This window comes from Chanodichthys erythropterus, chromosome 6, assembly GCF_024489055.1.
Source record: "Chanodichthys erythropterus isolate Z2021 chromosome 6, ASM2448905v1, whole genome shotgun sequence".
NCBI classification, from domain to species: domain Eukaryota; kingdom Metazoa; phylum Chordata; class Actinopteri; order Cypriniformes; family Xenocyprididae; genus Chanodichthys; species Chanodichthys erythropterus.
The window spans coordinates 28,819,577-28,842,176 of record NC_090226.1 but is presented as its reverse complement, the minus strand read 5'-3'; the positions used below and the strand labels follow the sequence as shown (position 1 = coordinate 28,842,176).

At 35.4% G+C, this 22,600-nt stretch overlaps 1 protein-coding gene across 3 annotated transcripts; it reads left to right on the top strand.

Moving 5' to 3' along the window:
• The first annotated feature begins 716 nt into the window (after positions 1 to 716).
• ranbp3a (RAN binding protein 3a) lies at positions 717 to 22,080 on the top strand. Of its 3 annotated transcripts, none has more exons than XM_067388559.1 (18): positions 717 to 761; positions 5,856 to 5,938; positions 6,972 to 7,027; positions 7,107 to 7,143; positions 7,786 to 7,872; positions 7,982 to 8,053; positions 9,478 to 9,543; positions 9,743 to 9,835; positions 9,923 to 10,035; positions 11,158 to 11,268; positions 12,227 to 12,321; positions 12,422 to 12,497; positions 12,610 to 12,718; positions 16,635 to 16,759; positions 16,849 to 16,969; positions 18,951 to 19,093; positions 19,179 to 19,356; positions 20,567 to 22,080. In XM_067388559.1, the coding sequence occupies exons 2-18, from the start codon at positions 5,923 to 5,925 to the stop codon at positions 20,614 to 20,616; spliced, it is 1,548 nt and encodes a 515-aa protein (XP_067244660.1). In that variant the 5' UTR covers positions 717 to 761; positions 5,856 to 5,922; the 3' UTR covers positions 20,617 to 22,080. The 3 variants fall into 3 exon arrangements, with proteins under 3 accessions (XP_067244660.1, XP_067244663.1, XP_067244662.1); XM_067388561.1 differs by lacking the exon at positions 717 to 761 and adding an exon at positions 777 to 5,357; XM_067388562.1 differs by lacking the exon at positions 7,982 to 8,053.
• The last annotated feature ends 520 nt before the right edge of the window (positions 22,081 to 22,600 follow it).

Here is a 22,600-nt window from a genome sequence, read left to right as displayed (position 1 = left end):
CCATGTGATCAGACTCCTATAACGAACGCACTCGTGAAGTTTCATAAAGATCAATATATGTATTAAGACGTTATAACACATTTCCTGTTTCCTTTTTCTCGCCATAAATTCGTTGCCTCGCCACGGCCAAACCGTTCGAGATATCAAAAATCCCCTGGCAATTTTTAATCATCAGTGTCTTGACTTCATGCTGACCGAGTTTGGTGGCGATCGGATTAATCGTCTAGGAGGAGTATATCAAATTCCAGAGCATGCGTTTTTCAAACAACCCTTAATAGCTGACTTCCTGTTGGCGTGGCGATTAACTTAGAGCGCGAAAGTTGTTCGGCCCGATGAGGTCTATATGTGTACCGAGTTTCATACTAATACGTGCAAGCATGTTTAATATATGGACCAAATTTTCAGACTTTTTTCAAGGGGGCGCTGTCGAGCCCCCCTGCCACGCCCGGGTACCAGCCTCTCCGGCGTCCTAATGGCCGCGGATTCCAATGTGTGTGCCAATTTTCAAGAGTTTTTGAGCATGTTAAGGCCCCCAAAAAGCCCCGGAAGACGGAAAAAAAAAAAAAAATAAAAAAAAAAAAAAAAAAATAATAATAATCCTTAGAAGAACAAGAGGGCCCTGCGCGAATTTTCGCTTGGGCCCTAATAACATTAAATTCTATAGTAACGACGTGACGCAAACATACGTGTTTACGCTCTTGCGTCACGAGCGCAGCGGATTATGGTTAGCGGAAGCAAGATGGCGGAGGTGACAGATGAGGGTAAGAGGTGTTTGTGTCTTAAATACCTCTTCATCTTTTCCATACCCGTTTATTAACTATAATGAATCATGTTATGATGTCTTAGACTGTTTGGAGTTGAGAGACCGAGTGCTTGCTTATTGTTGTTTATTTAATTACGCAGTTTTATCATTTAAACGCACCGGCCTCAGTCATAGACAGAACTAATGTTTACATACATTTGTGTTTGTTCATATTCTCTGACAGACGTGTTTTATTATGTACATGTGCATTTGTTTCTGTTTATATGCAGGCATGTACATTTCTAGTATTTTCATCAGTTCATACTGGTTGTTGTAAATGCGTGTGGAGTTATAGTTATCTGCGGTTTTCTGGTAGTTTGTGGCAGGAGTGGATGTGTCAAGTTCAAACACGTATATACATTTCGTTTGAGTCAAGAGGCATTAAAATGAGTTCTAGAAAGTCAGCTGTGATGTGTGCAGCGAGTTTAGGTGCTGTTTTGGATGCCAGTACAGCAAATAGACACGGAGATTCATATTGTGCGTCAGTGAACCACTGGAACACTGCTCCTGATCTTTACTGAAGACACACTGTCTAATAACTTTAATGAACGTTTTCGTATTAGCATATATGCGGTGAAAACGAGAACAGAGGGACACTTAAAGATGTAGACACAATAATGTTCGTACACAGCCACTCTAAATGGTAAAAATCCACCCACCTCTCTTTTTTTCTAATCCCCATAAGTCATAAGCAGTGTCTCAGAACAAGTCGTTTGCAAACTGTAGCTTTTTTTGACGACACAAATACTTAGGCCCCGCCCATGGTATGCGCATGACGTCATAACCGATATGACTAGGGATGGGCATTTTTTCCAAAATATTGTATTTGAATATTTGGGCTTGTAAAAAACGAATATTCGAATATTCATTTATTTAAATTACCTTAAACAAGAAGGATTTTTTTTTTTTTTTTTTAATCAAGAGTTTGTAACCATTTCCGAACAAGCATACGATTAGGCAATATACACAACAAGCTTACGTTATATCTTAAGCTTTTCTTTTAGTTCAAAGCATTAAACAATTTGTGCAAACAAAAAAAAATATAAAGAACAAAAGCATTTAATTTCAATCAGCGCGAGCTAGAAAAAACGCTAATAAAGCAGACAGCGGCAGTTATCATACAAAACGTAATGCACTCGAGACAGTAGCCTATATGGTTATTGTTTTCATATTGTTTCACATGTTCATGTTGAGAAAAACAATAATATCCACATGCTTGGGTGAGAAAACGAGCCGCGGTGACAGACGTTGCAGAAACAAGATAACGATAATACATAACAGTATGCTAAGCTAGGTTTCTAACAGCAGCACTTTGTTTTCTGTTCGTAAATATGTCTCCCTAGATGAAATTTAAAGGAAGCATGTGTCTCAAAATCATTTTGCTATCAGATAAGTTATCTTCTCGGCTCACTTTGGGTATAGCTGCGCTTAGCCTACCTGTCGTGAATGCAATATGGTGATGATATTATGATAACTCGGTTTAAATAATTCATTTGATCAAAAGTAATTCCATTGTGTAAGATCATTTTCATCCAAGTAATTCCAAACTACGTGAGGCAGACAAATTTATGTGACGATCAAATAAAATAAACTTGTTAAACACGCTCCACAGCGCCACCCGGTGCATTTAGTTATAACTGCGAGTTTTAGTGCTTAGGATTTATCATGGTTTCACTGCATTTACAGCCAGCAAAGCAACATAGTAAAATTCGAATAGTATTTTTATTTTTCGAATATTAAGTACAGGTCGAATATTCGAATATTGTGCACAGCCCTAGTTATGACTGCGGTTACGCCTACTGAGTGGCAAAAGACTGAGCGGCAGCATTGGTTTTCAGCGTGAATGCCGCGAAAAAAACACGAAACGCATCCAAAATGGGAAAGAGCTTTGTGGCTGACTGTACAAATAGCTTTGACACAAAATCTGAGGTATATTTTTACAGACTGCTGAAAGCCAATGGACCACTGCAATTCACAGAAACTATACAAGTTTTAGGGCTTGACAATATGAAGATATAACATTGATAAAAGTCATTGCGCGGTTTTAAACCTACCTATATTGTAGTTTTATAAAATATTCACAGTCAGATTTGCATTATGTATTTCCCTGGCGTCGAAATCAGGCACATATAAATGTCAGGAAACACGATTCCTGGCTGCATGTCAATATCCATGGATTAGGTTTCTCTGACATGTTATAAGGAACATTTCGAGTCCAACCTTTAGTGTAATCGTTTGTTTTACTCACGTTTTCGCGGTTTCCCCTATTAAATCCAGTCATGCAGCAGGTACTTTTGCCACTCAGTCCAGCTGAGGGAGCGCGTTCCCGCGGGAAAGTGACGTCGATGCATACCCTCTATTACATAGACCTCGTCCTGAGTGAGCTGTACACAGTCCGCCATGTTTATCTCCTTGCCAGAGAATTTAACAGCAGCATTCAATTAAGGAAATGTAGACTTATTAAAGCTTCTAAGTTATTCAGTCAAGAGCAGTGGGTGATGATCTTCTGTTTTTCTTTTGTTGTTTAATTCATGTTATACATTTTTTCATGTTTTAAAGTTGTTTAATTCATGTTATTCAACATATATAACAATAGGTACTGTATACTACACTGCTTTCACTTTAATACACAGATCTAATGTACACATGTGATTTATTTACTATTTGTTCACAGACATAACCAACTGTTTTTGACATAACTTTGTGTGCATTTGACAGTTAAAGCGCAATAACATGTGAAAGAGACTTTAGTTTAATACTCACAGTACACGTCAGCTTTCTGTGCATGTGCTTCAGGTGTGTGCGCTCAGAAAGCCATATATCAGAAATTTAGACTGATACTGTTTTTAAACGCATGTAGTTAATTAGGGCCTAAGCCACTCAGGCGCAGGGCCCTTTTGTTTTTCTAAGGAGAATTATTTTTTCTGTCATCCGGGGCTTTTTTGGGACCTTAACATGTTCAAAAACTCTTGAAAATTGGCACACACATTGGAATCTGCTGCCTTTAGGACACTACAGAGGCTGGTACCCCGGCGTCGCAGGGGGGCTCGACAGCGACCCCGTGAACAAAGTCTGATAACTTGGTCCATATATCAAACACGCTTGCATGTATTTGTATGAAACTCGGTACACATATAGACCTCATCGGTCTCTACTTTCGTGCTCTAAGTTATACGCCACCCCAACAGGAAGTCGACTATTATGGGTTGTTTGAAAAACGCATGCTATGGAATTTGATATACTCCTCCTAGGCGATTAATCTGATCATTCGATTGATCCAAACTCGGTCAGCATGAAGTCAAGACACTGAGGATGTAAAATTGCCAATGGATTTTTGATAACTCGAACGGTTTGGCCGGTGCGAGGCAATGAATTTATGGTGAGAAAAGGAAAACAGGAAATGTGTTATATTACGTCTGCATATATTAATTGATTTTGATGAATCTTCAGCTGTGTGTTCATTGTACAAGGCTGATCACATGGATGTGACTATTGTGAGTCAAAGTTATAGCGCCACCAGCTGGCAACAGGAAACGTGTCACTTTCAGCATGCTTTGAGATCACCCTCTTATTTTTACCCGATTTGCTTCAAACTTCATTTGAATAATGTCAAAACTTGGCAGATGAAGACCTTTGAAAAGAATCGTGATATCTCAAACACAGTTGCCTTGGCAACACATCAAACTTTAATATTTGTTTTGGATGCTTTTGAGACCCTTAACATGCTTCAAATTGCATGAAACTCGACATACGTCAGGATTGTTATCCAGTAGACACAGCCTTAGAAATGGGTGGGGAGGAGGGACTCTATAGCGCAACCTTAAAGTGCAGTAAATGTGGAGTGAATTTGACATAGACATGTTTAACCGTTTTAAATGCCTATTGCCCGCTGTGCACAGTTGCCCTGAAGCCACTGGGGTGGTGGTGCCACCGGGCTTGGGCCCGCCATCGCTTCTTGCAGCTATATTTAACTTTCATGATGATGATGAAGAACTGCAGTGTCACATGAGTGTGGCCGCAAAAGAGAATCAAGAGATGATAATAAAAACCAAACAAATGTTTTGTTAGTTTTTGGCATAGTATCCGAGGCACGAGTTGTACAGGCGCCGCCCTCTTCTGGAAAGCGGGGTGGAGGAACAGCAGCTCATTTGCGTTTAAAGATGCATGCATGAAAACAGCATGTTTTTCCTTCCACTCAAAAATGGGCATTTACAACATTGTATAATAAATGATTTGTGGGGTATTTTGACCTGAAACTTCATAGACACATTCTGGGGAACCTGAGAGTTATATTACGTCTTGTAAAAAGGGGCATAATAGGTCGACTTTTAAGCTTTGTGTATATTGTTATCTGTATTCTTTGTTTAACATCAATTCTAATATTCTTTTAATTAATTTAAGTTTATCCTAAACTAGAATATTATTGTAGTCGTTTTGATATCTTAAAAACAACACAGCTGTGGCCACCAATCAATTCCCCATGGTCAAAATGAAGTCCTGCCCTACATTTCTTCTTGTTAGAGAAGCCCTTTCACTCGAACATACGTCACAATAGGTAAGAAAACACTATTGCGTCTTCCATTTCATGCCGACTTTAACAGGTCATTTGTAAATAATTATGTACACAGTGAACTTTGTTGTTTAAAATATCACAGCTGTTTGAATATAGGCTATACATATATTTTTTAATTTAGACACGAATGATCAATATGATTATTGATAAGAGTTGATTTTGAGAACCAAATCAGTCAGATTCCTGCACGAATCATTCAGGCTGTTTGTTTCAAAATTAGATTGACCATTAATTGATAACTCACTGACTTTCATAATATTAAAAAGGGTCCGAGTATTCTGAAGAAATGTAGAGAGCCAAACAAATTTAATAACATGACAAAATATTCAGTTTTGCGTGAACTGTTCTTTTAAAGTTTTTGTGTTTGTGGATTGGTAAGCTTTGACTTTTTAATTTATATTATATTTAGGCTATTTATTCTTGTCATGTCTGTCTTATTTTATTTTAACTCTCCTGCTTTTGCCACCCCATTTTATTTAGTGTTTTCTCTCTGATGGTTGGAAACAGAAGAGCTTAACTTCATCCTGAGGAGGGATCAGACAGCAGCATGGCAGATGACAGCGGTGAGTTGTATTGGCGAACGGATGAAGAGATGATCTCTTCTGCAGTTCTTTACTGATATTGTTGGGACAGTCATTGCAGTTTGTTCAGTAGATTTTGAACAGTCTGATTTGCATTCTCAGAATCATTCATTCAGTGATAATGGACTAAGGCTTTAAATGGGTCAGTGCACGGCATCAGAGCCTGTAACTAGTAGATGTTTTATAGACAGTTATCTCTGCAAACCCAGACACGAGCAAATGAAGCCAGAAATGTTTCCTTTTTTTTTTTTTTTCAGTTTTTCAGGGTTTTCAGTTTTTTTGTCCATCTGTTTGTAACGGTTTGTAACCGTTTTTCCATTGCTCTCATGAGTTGTTTGGCTCTCTGTTTCTGGGCTTTGTTTGCTCTGTGCTCATTTGTGTGCTTGTCTCCAAAGAATGTTAAAGGACAGAGGCTTTATAATTCTAAGATATTGGGCCTCGTTTATCAATCTAATGTAAAAATGAGTGCAGATCTGATCTGATCTCTTTCTACAAAGTCAGAATGGAATGTCCAGCACCATGGGCGGACAAAACGAGCACAGACAATTTTAACCAAGTCATGTGCCCATGTACTCCAAACAGACTCAACTATGATAATGATAACAGAATTTGGATGAAAAATGATTTCTCATGCCTCCTACAAGATACTAAAGTGTATGTATCCTGTGGTACACGTTGCTTGTTTAAGGGTTAAACACCATGTGACTAATTTGAAACAGTCTACAGGCAGCAACTCCATGCATAATCAAATCATACTGGAGATTTAACGCAGTACTAAAAGTAAATAATTATTCGGGCTGTCAGTTGATTAACAAACCAATAAAATTTTATATGAAAATGATGATTCAAAGAAATTACTGTGGGAAAATAATTGAGTTGACATTACAAAAAATGTATATAATAAAATACATTATCTGTTGTAGAATGATGTAAAATCAGAAAGCAGCTCACATGGTTTTGGTACAAAGTGATTGAATCATTCAGTGACTCGGACGTCTTGTTTTTCAACATGCAGAGAAACCTGCTGTTGCTCCTCCAGTGTTCGTGTTTGAGAAGGATAAAACACAAAAGGTAAGACCAGCATTTCAGTTCTTATGGCATGATTCCGATCACACCTGTCCTGGCTTTAAAACACTGATTCTGTCTCCAGAGGTCAGCTGAGGGATCCAGTACAGAGGATGGAGAAGGTGAGTTGGAGTTGGAGACTTTTTACAGACAACAGAAGATATTATTGAAACAATGAATTTCACAAAGAAATGCTTGGAACATATTTCACTCTATAGTCAGATGACCATTTTACCTTGCGTTAGCCTAGTATTCGGCTGTGGTTCGGCTGTGGTTCTGCAGTTGGCATCAAGAATTGTAAATTTTTGCTGGTGTCTATAATTCAGATTTAGCAAATTTTCAGGAAATTTATACTTCATATTTATTGGTATCGTTAAATACCAAAATAATTGTGATTATGATTTGCCCTAATTCTAGCAGCCCTAGCACATTTCACAACCAAATCATCTTGATTTTGTTCGATTCAATAAATTAAAATGAATTGCTTGCTAAAATTAAATTTAAAATAAATTAAATTCTTTACAGCAATATAACTACAATTTAAATGTTTAAGGGTGAAAGAATGCTTAATTGTCTTGAAAATATCATTACAGTGCAAAAGATCCTAAAACAGTGTTCATTTTCTCTGTGAAAAATGTAATTCCTTTTTTCCGTTTAATTTTGAGGTGAAGATGTCCTTCATCCATTGAGTTCTGAATGAATTTATGCATGTGTCTTTAAAGTTAAAATGCATTTTCTTTTTATGTTTTCTGTTTCTGCCCAAGACTCTGATAAAGAAGATGGTAGTTACAGCCCTGTTGCCAAAAGAGGAAGAACATCACCATTTACACAGTTCCCACCAACTCATTCAGGTAATCCAGAGATTTACACCTGGAAAGTAATTACAGATCTTTATAGTACATTAAGGGCTTCTTCTTTTCAGCCTAGTTTCTTTGACACACTTTCTTTTCCATTTTGCAGTTTCTAAGAATAATGTTTTCATGCCATCCAGTTTCTGTCAGTCACCAACCGGAAACTCAGACTCAGAACCTGGTGAGACTTGCTACAATGTGCTACATACTTATAACAATTCACTAGGGGTATGACAAGACGGTTAGCTCACGAGACAAGACACGGGATTGAGTTCACGAGAATGAGACAAGACAAGATTTTTACACAGTATTTTTAAGAAATCCTCAGTGACAAAATACATGACTAGAAAAATAGTCTGCAGGTGCATTTGAAATGTTTTAACTAATCATCTTGTAAAGAATGTCATTTCCGTTCTACTTTCTGAGTATGAATTATCATATGCAGTAAAAGACAATACTCAAGCACTGTAAAAGGGTTTGCCACAAACTCAATTGACTGGCTTGTCTCCTGTATGATTTCACATGAGTCTCTTCAGACCTTTCTGTACATGATTTATGAGCTCCTACAACTTTTGACCTCCTAACTGAACTCCTTTCTACAAATTGATCATAGAAACAAAAACAGTATAAATAAAAAAATGAATAACAGTTTTCTACAATAAGTGCAACCATAATCAAAGTACTCTCTCAATATTCAATGTGCAAATAGAGACCAAATATTTCTTCAAGTATGCATGAAACAGAAGAGATGATACAGAGTTAAGAGATGGTTACAACTACACAGCTCAGCCTAAGATAGCTTTCACATTGAGAAATATTTGCATGCATCAGGGAGCCGCTTTCAAAATGCGGGTTGTTTGAATCCACGCTCGTCTTTCACTTTCGATTTTGCGATTGCACGTACTCTGTGAATAGGGTGCGGTGGTGCTGAGCTTGTATTCTACAAGATAAGACATTTGTCAATCGCTTGGGTTCTGTTGTGCATCAAATCCTCCGCCATGGTCTTGTCAGTCATCTCGTCACTTACTCTCGTCACCTGATCAGTGAACTCTGATTCCTGCTGCAGTACTGGTGTTCGATGAGTTAGATGGGATTGAAGCGACTGTTAACCGACTGAATTACCGTGGAGGCATAATGTAAACGTAGTGTTAGCATATACTATCATAATTTCACCCTCACACTCAGTCATGGCAATATTGCGAGACAGCTTTTCACCTCGACGAGAAACCTCGTCACATTTAATTCTTGCAAGATCTCGTGAGAAGATTTTGTCACACCCCGACAAGTCACACATTGTAAGTCAATATAAAATGGCATCTGCAGCCTGTTTTACATTCATAATGTGACATTTATGAGTGCAACAGGATGTCCAGTAAGAAAAAATGGCTCGAGTTGATTTTATCCATATGGGATTGTTCAGATTGAGAAAAGTGGTCTGTATTTGACAGACATGAAAAGGAAAGTTGTTTCAGAGAAAGTTATTACGCTTTCAAAGTTTACAAAGAGAAACATTTGCACACGACATTTGCTTGGGAAAGATAGCAGAGTCCGTTTTAGTTTCATGTTGTCAGATTTTCTCAATTGTTTTATTTTTTCCCCCATCAGAGGAGAAGACTGTGGGGTTTCGCCTGAAGCCACCGACACTGATCCATGGCCAGGCGCCGAGCGCTGGTGAGTCACTGTTCAAACATCTGCTGTTTTGAACAGTCTGTTGATTAATGTTTTGTTGTGGCACTTTCATAAGATTGTTTATTTACATGATTCCTCCACAGTCACCATTTGAACTTTCAGTACCGGAGACCCTCAGAGGGCCTGGGAGCTTGAGGGATGCTGAGTTAAGAGCGATCATTATTTGATTGATTCATTTCAGGTGTCCCCAGCCCCAAACCCAAAGAAGCCCAGCGCAGCATTCTGCGACCTCCAGTGCTGCAGCCCCCTCCGGCCCGAACCCCCCCTCAGAACAGTGAGTGCATTAGATGAATATCAAATTAAGTAGATCAGCTGAAGGAGAATTACAGCGTGTAACAGCTAAAGTCTGTTGTTTCACCAGACATGAGCAACAGCAGTTCAAACGGAGTGAAAAACCTCTCAGATGGAGGAGCTGAATGTGAACGTAACTCGGAGACGTCTGCTGCTGGCACACAGGAAAATGACGTGTCATCGGTAAGACATGAATCGAACCCAAATCCCAGACAGCACTGTTATCTACTTATTAAAGTGCCCCTGTTATGCTCTTTTAAAGGTTCCTAGTTTTGTTTTGGAGGTCTCCCACACAACAGGTTTACATGCATACAAGGTCAAAAAACGCTTTAATTTTCTCATAATATACATTGCACATCACCTCATTTCTCAAAGACTCTGAAAACAGTTTGTTCGAAGATTTAGTCTCTCTTTCCGCCAGCGTACTCTGCTCTGATTGGTCAGACAGTTTGTTGTGATTAGTCTAAACTTGTATACAGTGATACAAAGAGTATCGATGGCGTCAGTTTGGCCGTATCAATTCCAGATCGAGTGCTCATTTTGTTTTTGGAAGTGCATGCCAAGCATCTTTTCAACATGCCGACAACACGAACCAAAGTTTTTAAGGGAGGTCAAAGTAGAAATTGTTCCTAATGAAGACTATAGGCTGACATTATGCAAATTTGTTACATAGCAGGAAGTGAGACCTTTTTTCTTTTAGAAGACAATAAATTTATTTATAATATATTTGAACATTAAATCTTTGCAGACCTTTTACTTTCACAAACGGCTATATTACGCACTGTATGAAAGGTGATATTCGAAAAAGCATAATAGAGGCACTTTAAAAAATAGACTAATAGATTAATAGCAGTATAATGATTTGACAATGAGTGTCCAAATACTTTTTATATTAACTTTAAAAAGTATATTAACCTGTATCATTTTAAACATACCAAAAAATGTTTTGCTTGTAAAGTGTATTTGTGCAGTATATTTTAAATTAAATCCCATTTTATTTGATACTTTGTTATACTATTAACACAAAGAAATTCATATATTTTGAAGTGAGACTTAAGTGTCCACATATTTTAATGAAATGTTTAAACGGTGTTCTTCATATTCTAGAATGTAAGCATTTTTGAACACAGCATGGGCTACGGTCCAGTGGCCAGACACTTTTAGTTTTAGTTAGCTACATGGCTGTTTTTTTTTTTTTTTTTTGGCTGACCCAGTATTTTTAGTTGAATCTGTGACGCATGAATACAGAACACAAGATCTGGTCACACTTTTAAAATTGAATTACCTTTTGTTATTTATTTTAAGATAAAGAACAACAGTACTTTGGGGCAAAAAACAGATGACAAACCTGAAGAACACAGTGCCCCGGTTGAGGCCAGTTTTGTATTTGGACAGAATATGAGGGACCGAGCAAAGGTTTGATTCATCTGAGTCTGATGTTCTCTGTGTGATTTTGTCTCATTCCTATTAGGGCTGGGTTATATGTTCGATATTTACAGTACAGTGATTTTGCTGTCAATATAAAATGAAACAACATTTTGAATGATTTAATTAGCTTATTTATTTAGCTTCCGTATCCTTCTTTGACTTGAATAAGAAAGCATTTAGATAGATGTTGTAATAGCATCTCTTATTTAAACAGCAGAAAAAATAAATTCATTCAATTCATTTAGTGAATCAGTTTAAACTGTTTCAATGAAGTGATTCAAAATTCTGCTTCAGACTTTTGCTTGCATTATCAAGCAAAAAATGGTATAGAAGCCACCATATAATATGATTTAGAATTTAGTAAAACAAAAACAAAAAAAAACACAAAAGTATAGTTTAACCCTTTAATTAATTGAGTAATTAAATTATATTTTAAAATATATTAAAATAGAAAAGTTATTTTTAAATTGTAGTACTTCTTCCACAATAGATCTGTTTGTACTGTGTTTTTGTTAAAATAAATGCAGCTTTTGGTGAGCATCAGAGGCTTTCAAAACATTAAAAACTTTTATCTTATAAAAATCTTACTGTCGAACATACATGAAATCATTAAATATATTTTTCCCTCATGTTTAAGAAAAAAAAAAATTTAACTGTTGGGGAGAACATGCCTTAATTTTTTTTTAAACTAGGTTTGATAATGGTTTAGTTTTGAACATTTCTACTTACAATACACTTTTCACTATAGCTTAAATATAGGGAAAAGGTAAAGATATAATTTATCTATTTATCACCCAGTCCTAATTCCGAATAAATATCTGCAAATCAGAAATTTTAATGTTGCTTATTAAATCTGAATTTGTAATTATTCAGAAGTAAAAAAATGTTTAGGTTTTTTTGGGTTTGGTGTTTTGTTTCATTAAAAGTGAAACTGCGTTTGCTGCAGGTGGGTAACAGCTGGAATTCGTCTCAGAATGCTGATTGTCTTCTGGCAGAAAATTGTGAGGGAACAAATTACTTCTTGCAGTGCACCACTTCTAGGTACAGCAGTTCAAATGTTCATGTTCATTTTAAAGACATTTTACAGACTCCTCAGGCAGAAACTTGTAACTTTTCTTGGTATCTATTTTGTTTCTTTTAGTGCACAAAAACCTGACAACAGCAATGCCAACAGTGTGAAGTTTGTCTTTGGGCAGAACATGTTAGATCGCGTCTTGGTAAAGCAATAAATTCCTTTCTGTTTGTCATAATCTGATATGCTCAAGTTATCATAGATCACAGTTCCTGATTTGTATATCACTCAATCCCATCCGTACTGTATGCTTCCAGACACTGCCGAAATTCAGCACAGAACTACCAGGGGGCAGCAGAGAGTTTCAGTCTGAGATGGGCCTGTTCAGCCAGATTTCCTCTTCACAAGATCAAACCGTGGAGAAGAGTATGTGTTCCAGACTCAATCTTGACCTGACCTGACAGAAATCATGTTGAGTTTTGAGACTAATGCCTCATCCTTACTACGTGCAAAATGAGAACATCACAGCATCAAACAGTTTTTCTATCCACACTAAAAGCTAAATGCTGTGTGAAGTGACAGTAATTTCATTTTTTTATACAGTGAGATTTTCTGGTGTTTACAACAAAAGCAACCAAGTCAGAGGCATAATCACATTTTATATTTAAATGTGATAACCATATGCAACTATTTCATGTTTCATAAATGCATGTTTAATTTATAAATAATGATTATAGCTGCTCACCTGCTTTTAGTGCATGTTAGGATTGTGTGAAAATGCATATTTTTAAAATCAACTATAACTAGTCATTTAAAGGGGTCATGACATGAGAAATCAAATTTGCCTAAATCTTTTAAAATATAAGAGGTCTTTATATCATTAAAACATCCTTCTCATCAGGGCCGTGCACAGACCTTTTGAGGGGCATGTGCTAAAAATGAAAAAGGGCACCCCACCAAATAAATAACAATAAACAATAATAATTTTTAATCGATTGACAGCCCTAATATATTATATATATATATATATATATATATATATATATATATATATATATATATATATATATATATATATATATATATATATATATATATCGATTAAAAATTATTATTATACACTTATATATAATATTATATAACTTATATATTTTATATATATTATTATAAAAATTATTATATACAATTATATATATATACAGGGTTTCAGGGCTTCTTTAAAACTAATTATACAGCAATCATCTGTGAGCCATGTGCTTGAAGATGTTTATGACTTCACTGTGATCCAATGGGATGTCACTCTCAACACACATTAATACACACATTCTGCATGATCAAATATAAAGAAGCACAGTGACCTAATGATTCTGTAATGTTTTTAGTTTGTACATTACTGTAGTAAAACCATGTTTATACATGTGAAGACGAGCGGGGATTATACAATACTAGATTTAAAAAATTATTTAGCGAGCAAATACATATTAACGTTGTAAACATTAACCATACTGTGTGACCATATATAATGTGATTAATGTTAAATATTAATGAATTAAGTGTATCGGCAGATAGCCATCATAAATCAAAGAAGAAATTTCTTAGAAATATATTTTACCTAGCTGACGAGGATCATTCGCTTCGTGTCAAACTCAAATGCAGTTACGCCGCGTTTTTGACCAGCGAATGTGTGCATATGTGCAATGTTTGTCATTAAAACGACATCATCATATTAGGCTACGTCATCATTAGATTATGAGCGCTCAGTTTTTCGTGTTGTAAAATACGTTTGGCCAAAATCTCAATTTATAAAATATGTAATTCTACTGTACTGTATGCACAGGCAATTTAAGGCTATTTGTATGGTGTTGGATATGATGACTAGATTGCAGCCCCCTCCCTCTCTCTCCGTCGCCGGTCTCAGGCCTCAAATGTATAAAATATGAAACTTTATAGACATACTAGTGTTTCTTTCATAAAGACAACGTTGTAGCCTACTTATTCAAACAACAAGATATTTATTTACCGTTGCAAGACGTTCAGCTGCTCTGCTGTGGAACTTCAGTTCGCTGCACTCAGGGGGCGGAGTTAAGAGGTTTGACTGACAGTTTGAGCGGATCCAAAAAGATTTTGTCACAAGCTCGTTTTAATACTTTTATTAGGCTAAATATATTTGTAAATCAGACAGACAGACGTAAACAGTAACCAATAGCATTAATTTATTGAAGAAAATAAATAAATAAAATAAAACACCTCCAAAAAAAAGGGCACTTCGGAATGAAAGGACAAAAAGGGCATGTGCTCTGCACAGGTTGAGCCCTACCTGTGCATGTGCCTGCTTCTCATTATAAACAAAGCATTTATTTCATTAAGTGTTGTCACAGGCAAATACATTTGCATATGACTGCCTCCAGAGCAAGACATCGGCGAATAGTTTTACGTCATCACACCATAGGCCCTGCCCACTGGCATTCAGTCACATAACGGATGACATTTGCCTCATAACCCATTATAATCACTGACGCTTTTTACCTCGATACAGTATACATGTGCGCAATTAAATTTCTGACATACTCCATGCACTTGAGCCTGTAAACAAGGACAAATTGAAGAGTGAAAGAATGCTTGATTTGACACATTCTGTTTAAACAGCTCATTTGTCTCACTTAACAGAATTCAGAAGGATCAGTGTCGAAAACAAGTGGATGGTTTATTTTAATGATGTCCCAGATTGCGTCAGAGGATTATATGTTTGTTCGGGGCATTTGGTCTTGTCAGCGAGGCACAACGTAATGGAGAGTTTGCAAAGAAACTTTTGTTGAAAGTACTGCAAATTATGGTTTTATTTGGATAAAATTTTCAAAACACTTATTCTCATGCAAAAACGAGTGGCCGTTAATACTGTTTCCTGTTTCCTACGTTAGCCAATCATAACAGCAGCAGTTTACTGACAAGCTTTAAAGGAGCCTCCCGTTAATCAGACAGAGGGTTGGAATGAAGATTAAAAAAGTTTGTCCTCATATATATTTGTGCAAACATTTTTAGCATTATAAATAAACCACAAGGAACATAATATATATATATATATACACGAGTATTTTAAAATGTAATATAATCTAGTAACAATTAATTTTTGGAATCTGATTACGTATCTGGATTACGTGATCAAATTTGGATTACATAATCAGATTCCAAAAATTAATTATTAGATTATATTACATTTTAAAATACTTGTAATCAGACTACATTTACTTTTTTTATTGATTACATGAGTATATGTACAATGGCAGTAAATTATTCATAATTCATTGATTCTCCCTATTACAAGAAGAATATAATTTTTCAAGTCTTTTTTAGTAATTTGTTTTATTTTGATTGTTTTCATTTTAAAATAATTTATTTTAATTTAAAATTATGATTTAATTACTCAAATGCTTTTCATTAAACTCACAAACCCCAGTCTGGAAAACCCTGACGTAATGTAATATTTAATGTACTTCATGTTGTTGATAAAAATGGAATAAATCTTCTTTTCTTTGTATTTTTATATCAATATGGTACAAGATTATCCTATTCAAATCAAAATGATAAACATGTTAGGTCAAAAGTAATCTAAAAGTAATCATAAAGTAGTCAGATTATATTACCTTAAATGTGTAATGTAATGGATTACATTACTAACTACAGTTTTTGTCATGTAATTTGAAATCATTTACTTATTTCAAATTACAAGTAATCTACTCAACACTGCATAAGAACTAACAAATTTCTTCATGAATAAATATATAAACAATTGATATCAAGTATCTGATTTTCAGAAGTTTTGTAAATAAATTACACTGCCATTCAAAAGTTTGGAGTTGGTAAGGTTTATTAATATTTTTGAACGATGTCTCTTCTGCTCACCAAGGATGCATTCATTTGATCAAAATTCAGTAAAACCAATAATATTGTGAAATATTAATACAATTTAAAATAACTGTTTTCTATTTTAATATACTTTAAAATGTAATTTATTCCTGTTACACCTGCTCAAGAAACACTTATTATTATCAATGTTGCTTAATATTATTATGAATACTGTGATACTTTTGTCAGGAATTTTTGATTAATAGAAAGAATAAATCTTTTGTGACATTGATCAGTGATTTGATCAATTTAATGCATCCTTGCTGAATAAAAATATTTCTTTCAAAATAATAATAAAAAAATCTTAATGACACCAAACTTTTGAATAGTAGTTTGTTACATTTTCTACCATTTTATTACCATTTTCTTGCACCACAGTTTAGGAACCACTGCACGAAATCATTAAAGTTAATTTAAATAATTCTATAATGTGCTGTAGGTGACGACCTGAAAGAGTCTCTGGAGGAGTCCGCAGCACGACATGAAGCGCACAAATCCCAGAAGTGTTTATTAGAGCGGGTGGAGGTCAGGACAGGAGAGGAGTCTGAGAGCAACGTGCTGCAGGTGAGAGCAGCTCTCGCATCTGATCGATATAGATGACCTTGATGAAAACACATGAGAAGATGATCCTGCACTGTCCTGTGTTTTTTCAGATGCAGTGTAAGTTGTTTGTGTTTGAGATGACGTCTCAGTCGTGGGTGGAGAGAGGATGTGGAGTGCTCAGGCTAAATGACATGGCATCAGCGGATTACGGCACCTTACAGTCCAGACTGGGTAATGATGTTGTAAAAGGCCTTGGTCGAATCACCTTCACACTTTACATTTTACTGTGAATTTGCTGGAGTTTTGATGGTGGGTGTGTGCCAGAGTAGAGTGGCCAAAGACTGACATTTAAAGGAAGAGTTCACCCAAAAATCAAAGTTTTGTCATCAATTATGCATGTCATCTTGCACAACCGCGGTTGATCTTATTTTCCGGGTTGCATCCGTTGCTGGAGCAGCTGAGAAGAGTGCGCTGTCATTGTACAGTACGAGAGCGACCTCTAGAGGTGAAATAAAAACTAACACTGATGCCTCGAAGAGTTTGTTTTGACACGTGACGCGAGGCTGCGCACTGCACAGAGCAGGACACTTCAAAAACGAATCAGCATGTTATGCAGTGTACACTACAGTAAATGTTTTCATATCATTTTAAAGTGATTAGTTTGTTGACTAGATGCTGCATTAGTGGAGAACAGTAGTATGTTTGCCGTCGAGGCTGAGAGGATGCTAACATTAGTAGTACCTCAAGCGGTTAAAACAATGTGACAAAAACACCAACTGTTTAATGTCACGATTGTTACCGTTCATTTGCATTAGTTTATATCCATTTGTTCGCTGTTATGCATTCATTATCCAGTGAAGTTGCATATTTAAACTGTTTTCTCATCATGCAGCGACAGAAACATAACAAATCAGAAATATATTCAATTTCAATTCTTTCTTTTTTTTATCGGCACTGTAACACATTTTGATTAGATAATCATCAAGTTTTCTAAAATAAAGGCAAATAATGTGTTAAAGTATACATATAATAGACCCATGCTATGCCTTTGTGTGTAAAGATGGTAATTTTTAAGCATGACTGTTTGGATTTGAAATGGCAACAATTTACAATAAGAGTCCATTTGTAACATTAAATAAGTTTAATAAAAGTATTGTTCATTTTTAATTTCAACATTTATATTTTAACATTTTAAAGTTGTCTCTTACATTGGTTATAATGCACTATGAATTAACATGAACAATCAATGTATAATTAATATATTAGTATTTGTTATATTTAAAAATTACAATAAACATTTAGCCATTTTTTTTTTATTAAAATAAATGTAAATTTAAGAGTTAAAACTGAACACAATCTTGCTGATCAAACTGTGTATAGAACAATTTTTAATTATATTTTTTTGCTCCTTTTGTATTTTACATTTACTTGTACTTTTATTTTCAATACTTAAGTACGTTTAATATCAAAAAAATACTTTTTGTACTGAAGTACAAAAAAAAAAAAATCACATACTCACATACACTGTTTAACATTCTAAACAGTGACTTTAACTTCTACCAAAGTCATTTTCTGGTAAGATATCTATACTTTTAATCAAGTATGTTTTTCGAGTACTTTATAAACCACTGGATTGATCACTTGTCTGTTGCCTGGCTGCTAGTTTCTCTGTCGCTGGCTAAGCATGCTATCTGAATGACGTAAACAAATTAATAATAAAATTAAAAGAAATATCCCATCCTCCTCTATAACACGGTCGCCCATTACATCTCATATCGTCTGTAAACTCTCGCGTTACCAAGTCAATGCCTGATGCATTTGTATTACATTCCAAAGAGCTCCATTATCAGTCCCACACTGGAAAATGAAACCATATCCGTACCGGCTGGGTTGGATCGGCACAAAATAGAACAGATTTTGTAACTGACACAAGGGGGAGCTAATACTTCTGTTTTATTGGCCATGTGTGCTTAATCAGTGTCTGATGCCAGTAGTCTCAAAATGTCGAAATATTGGTCAATTAATCACGGCCTATAACTGTGTGAAACTTGTAGTTCACAAAAATTTGCAGCATTCCCATAAAACATGTTTGGCAGACACAAGTTTTAAAAGGAGCACAGGTGTAATTCATTCTCATGCAGTGGAGGGACTCGTTGTCTATAGTATTTCTGTTTACTGAGAGCTGATCCCGGTGTTTGTTTGTGGCTTGCAGTCATGAGGACTCAAGGAAGCCTTCGAGTGATCCTCAACACTAAGCTTTGGCCTCAGATGCAGGTGGATAAAGCCAGTGAGAAGAGTCTCAGAATAACAGCCATGGACACGGAGGAGCAGGGCGTCAAAGTCTTCCTTATATCTGTAAGAATGATTATAGTCGTAATGAGAGGCTGTGAACAGTGAGTGTTATGTTGTTGGTCTTATGTGATCCCGTCACATCTCTCAGTCCAGCTCTAAGGACGCTGCCCAGCTCTTTGCAGCCCTGCATCATCGTATACTGGCGCTGCGGAGCATCGGCGGTCAGGAGTCTGAAGGCCAGCCGGCTCTCCCCGACGGAGAGGTCATCCGCTTCAGCGACGATGATGAGTCCCGCACGCCCCCCAAAGCCACTACACCTGATCCAGGTAATCTTTCATATCAAATTCTAAGAGTTTGTGGTTGTTGCAGTTGCCACTAAAGATGGTTACTATCTACATTGGTAAGGTGCAGAATTATTTATATTTTTAATATTATCAGTAACTACTTCAAAACAGACATTCTTAATTGATTTTGGTTCAGGACCCAGATTTCACAAAGGACAGCCCAGCATAAACACACACACACACACACACACACACACACACACACACACACACACACACACACACACACACACACACACACACACACACACACACACACACACACACACACACACAATTAAACACAATTAAAACATTAGCGTTTTTTTTATATTTTAAATTGTAATAATTTCACAGTTACTCTCCAAATTAACATAGAAACAACTTAAAAACAGTATATTTTAAATATTTGTTGTAATGGCATATTTTTATAAATGAAGGCCAGTATCACTGATACTAATACAGCTACTGATGATGTCTCTATGAAATTTTTTTTTTTTTAAACATTAATGATAGACATTCAACATTACAGTACAAGTGAAAGCTATCAGTGTCAACATTTATTAGGCTTTAAAAAATTATTTTTAATTTCAGTGAATTTAAAACAATATTCACATAAAACTATTATAATGTCATATTTACCTGTGGCCTTTCTAAATACATAAATTAAATAAAGTTTTACAGCCACTTTACAAACATTTTACAGCCTTAACTGCATAAATTAGAAACTTAATATAGATTAATCGTTATTAAAAATACAATTTTCTCTGTTACCTTTTGTTCTTTTATTAACATTAAAGGGTTAGTTCAATTTAAAAAGAAAATTACCCCAAGATTTACTCACCCTCAAGCCATCCTAGGTGTATATGACTTTCTTCTTTCTGATGAACACAATCTGAGTTATATTAATAAATATCCTGACATGTCCTAGCTTTATAATGGCAGTGAACGGGGGCAATGAGTTTGAAGCTCAAGAAAGTGCATCCATCCATTATAAATGTACTTGACACAGCTCTAGGGGTTTAATAAAGGCCTTCTGATGTGAAGTGATGCATTTGTGAAATTTATTAGGAATTTTTTCTACACCACACTTTTTGAGTGTATACTTGATTATACAGTTATTTTTGTTATTATTTGGGTTCCACAACCCATTTTTGTATTCATTTTTATCTGTTCTTGACAAATTTAATTCACACTTTTTTTTTCTCTCCAGGTAACCCAGAGGCTGGTGTGTGTCCATCCACAGGTGACACTCAGTGCTGAGCCTGCTGCTGATTTCTATCCCACAATGCCTCACTGCAGCCCTCTGATCAACTCAAATACTATGCAGGTGTTTTCCTCCAAACTCCTTCAGGTGTACTGTAGTCATGTGTTCAGCTGGTTTTATTTATTGCATTTTTAACAGCAAAAAAGGACTGCACACATAACACTCTCAATGTCATCATATTGATGAAAACGAGAGGCTCTTAGTGTTTTAGTAAACCATCAAGATTTTCCATTCTAAATGTGATAACTCATTTATGCGAGACTTAATTATTCCATTCGCCCCTGAGTGGAAACAGGAGAGAGTGCACACAGAAACCAAACACGGATGTGTGCTATCCCATCTCACTTTCAGCTGCACTGTTAAAATCATCCCTCACTCCTCACTTTAGATCTCAGAAGGATTTCAGATGAGTCATGGGATGCATAAGCAGCATTTATTTTACTTTGTAGTTTGCTCATAGAGTACAATGTTAAAAGAGAGCTGATCACCCATGAGACTGCTCTTATCCAAGTAGAGTTTAGATAAGAGTTATATAAACATTTCAGAATCAGAAACGTTCAAAATGCAGCTTTAAGTGGACCTCATTAATTACATTATTCATATTATATCAAATTTGTTTAGTCACTTAAAAGAAAAGTTTACCCATAAATTAATATTCTGCTGTGACTCTCTTGTTGTTTCAAAGCTGCATGCTGTTAAAGTTTTTGAGGGTTCTGAAAAATGAACAGAATATATGTTTGGAATGACATGAGGGACAGTTTTCATTTTTGGGTGAAATGTTTCGGTGAGCTCAACCTCACCTAGCAGACAAAAGGAACAGTTGTATAAATACTTATTGTAAATTATTCTCCAGTTTCAATGCAATAGTACCTTTTCACACAGTATATTTTTATGAAAATGTCCTGTATATCAAGAGTTAGTATTGTACATGGTTTAGGATTGCAAGTTTTATAGCAAAATGTCTTATTAATGATGACATCAATTATCATAAAATGTGTTCTTTATGTTCTGTTACTAAAATAATACTATATACAGTGTTTCAGCTAAATATTTTGTTTATCGGGGAGTTTTTGATTAGATTAGTGAAGGAATTACTCTTTCTCTCACTTAACAGGAATTTTGTTAAAAAAAGAATAACATTTGGACTACATATACTGTATATGAAGACTTCAGATGCAAAAGTGCCATCTGAAATTTTCTTCTAAAATTAACCAGGCTCCTATGTTTAGGTTCAGTGATTTCACTTTAATGCCAGTCAATAAGTCCTTTTCATTGCCATTAAAGAGAAATAACTGAACATAAGCATAAGAACCTGATAAAACTGACCATTTTAGAATAAAATTTCAGATGGCACATAGGTTTTTGCAACTCTTCATATATACACTACCGTTCAAAAGTTTGGGATCGGTAAGATTTTTAATATTTTGTCTTATATTTTGTCTGCTCACCAAGATTGCATTAATTTAATTAAAAATACAGTAAAAACAGTAATATTGTGAAATATTATTACAATTTAAAATAACTGTTTTCTATTTGAAAATATTTGAAAATGTAATTTATTCTTGTGTCGGCAAAGCTGAATTTTCAGCATCATTATTCCAGTCTTCAGTGTCACGTGATCCTTCAGAAATCATTCCAATATGCTGATCTGCTGCTCAATAAACATTTATGATTATTTTCAATGTTGAAAACAGTTGTGTACTTTTTTTCAGGATTCCTTGATGAATAGAAAGTTCAAAAGAACAGAATTTATCTGAAATACAAAGCTTCTGTAACATTATACACTACCCTTCAAAAGTTTGGGGTCAGTAAGAATTTTTATTTTTTTGAGAAGAATTTAAAGAAATTAATTTTTTTTTTTCAGCAAGGATGCATTAAATCGATTAAAAGTGACAGTAAAGACATTTAAAATGTAACAAAAGATTATATGTCAAATAAACACTGTTCTTTTGAACTTTCTATTCATCAAAGAATCCTGAA

Bases quoted from the DNA above. Each gene is read 5' to 3' on its own strand.
- ranbp3a (XM_067388559.1), top strand. The intron at 9,836-9,922 runs GTGAGTGCATTA...TTGTTTCACCAG, and splicing joins CCGAACCCCCCCTCAGAACA to ACATGAGCAACAGCAGTTCA. The intron at 10,036-11,157 runs GTAAGACATGAA...ATTTATTTTAAG, and splicing joins AGGAAAATGACGTGTCATCG to ATAAAGAACAACAGTACTTT.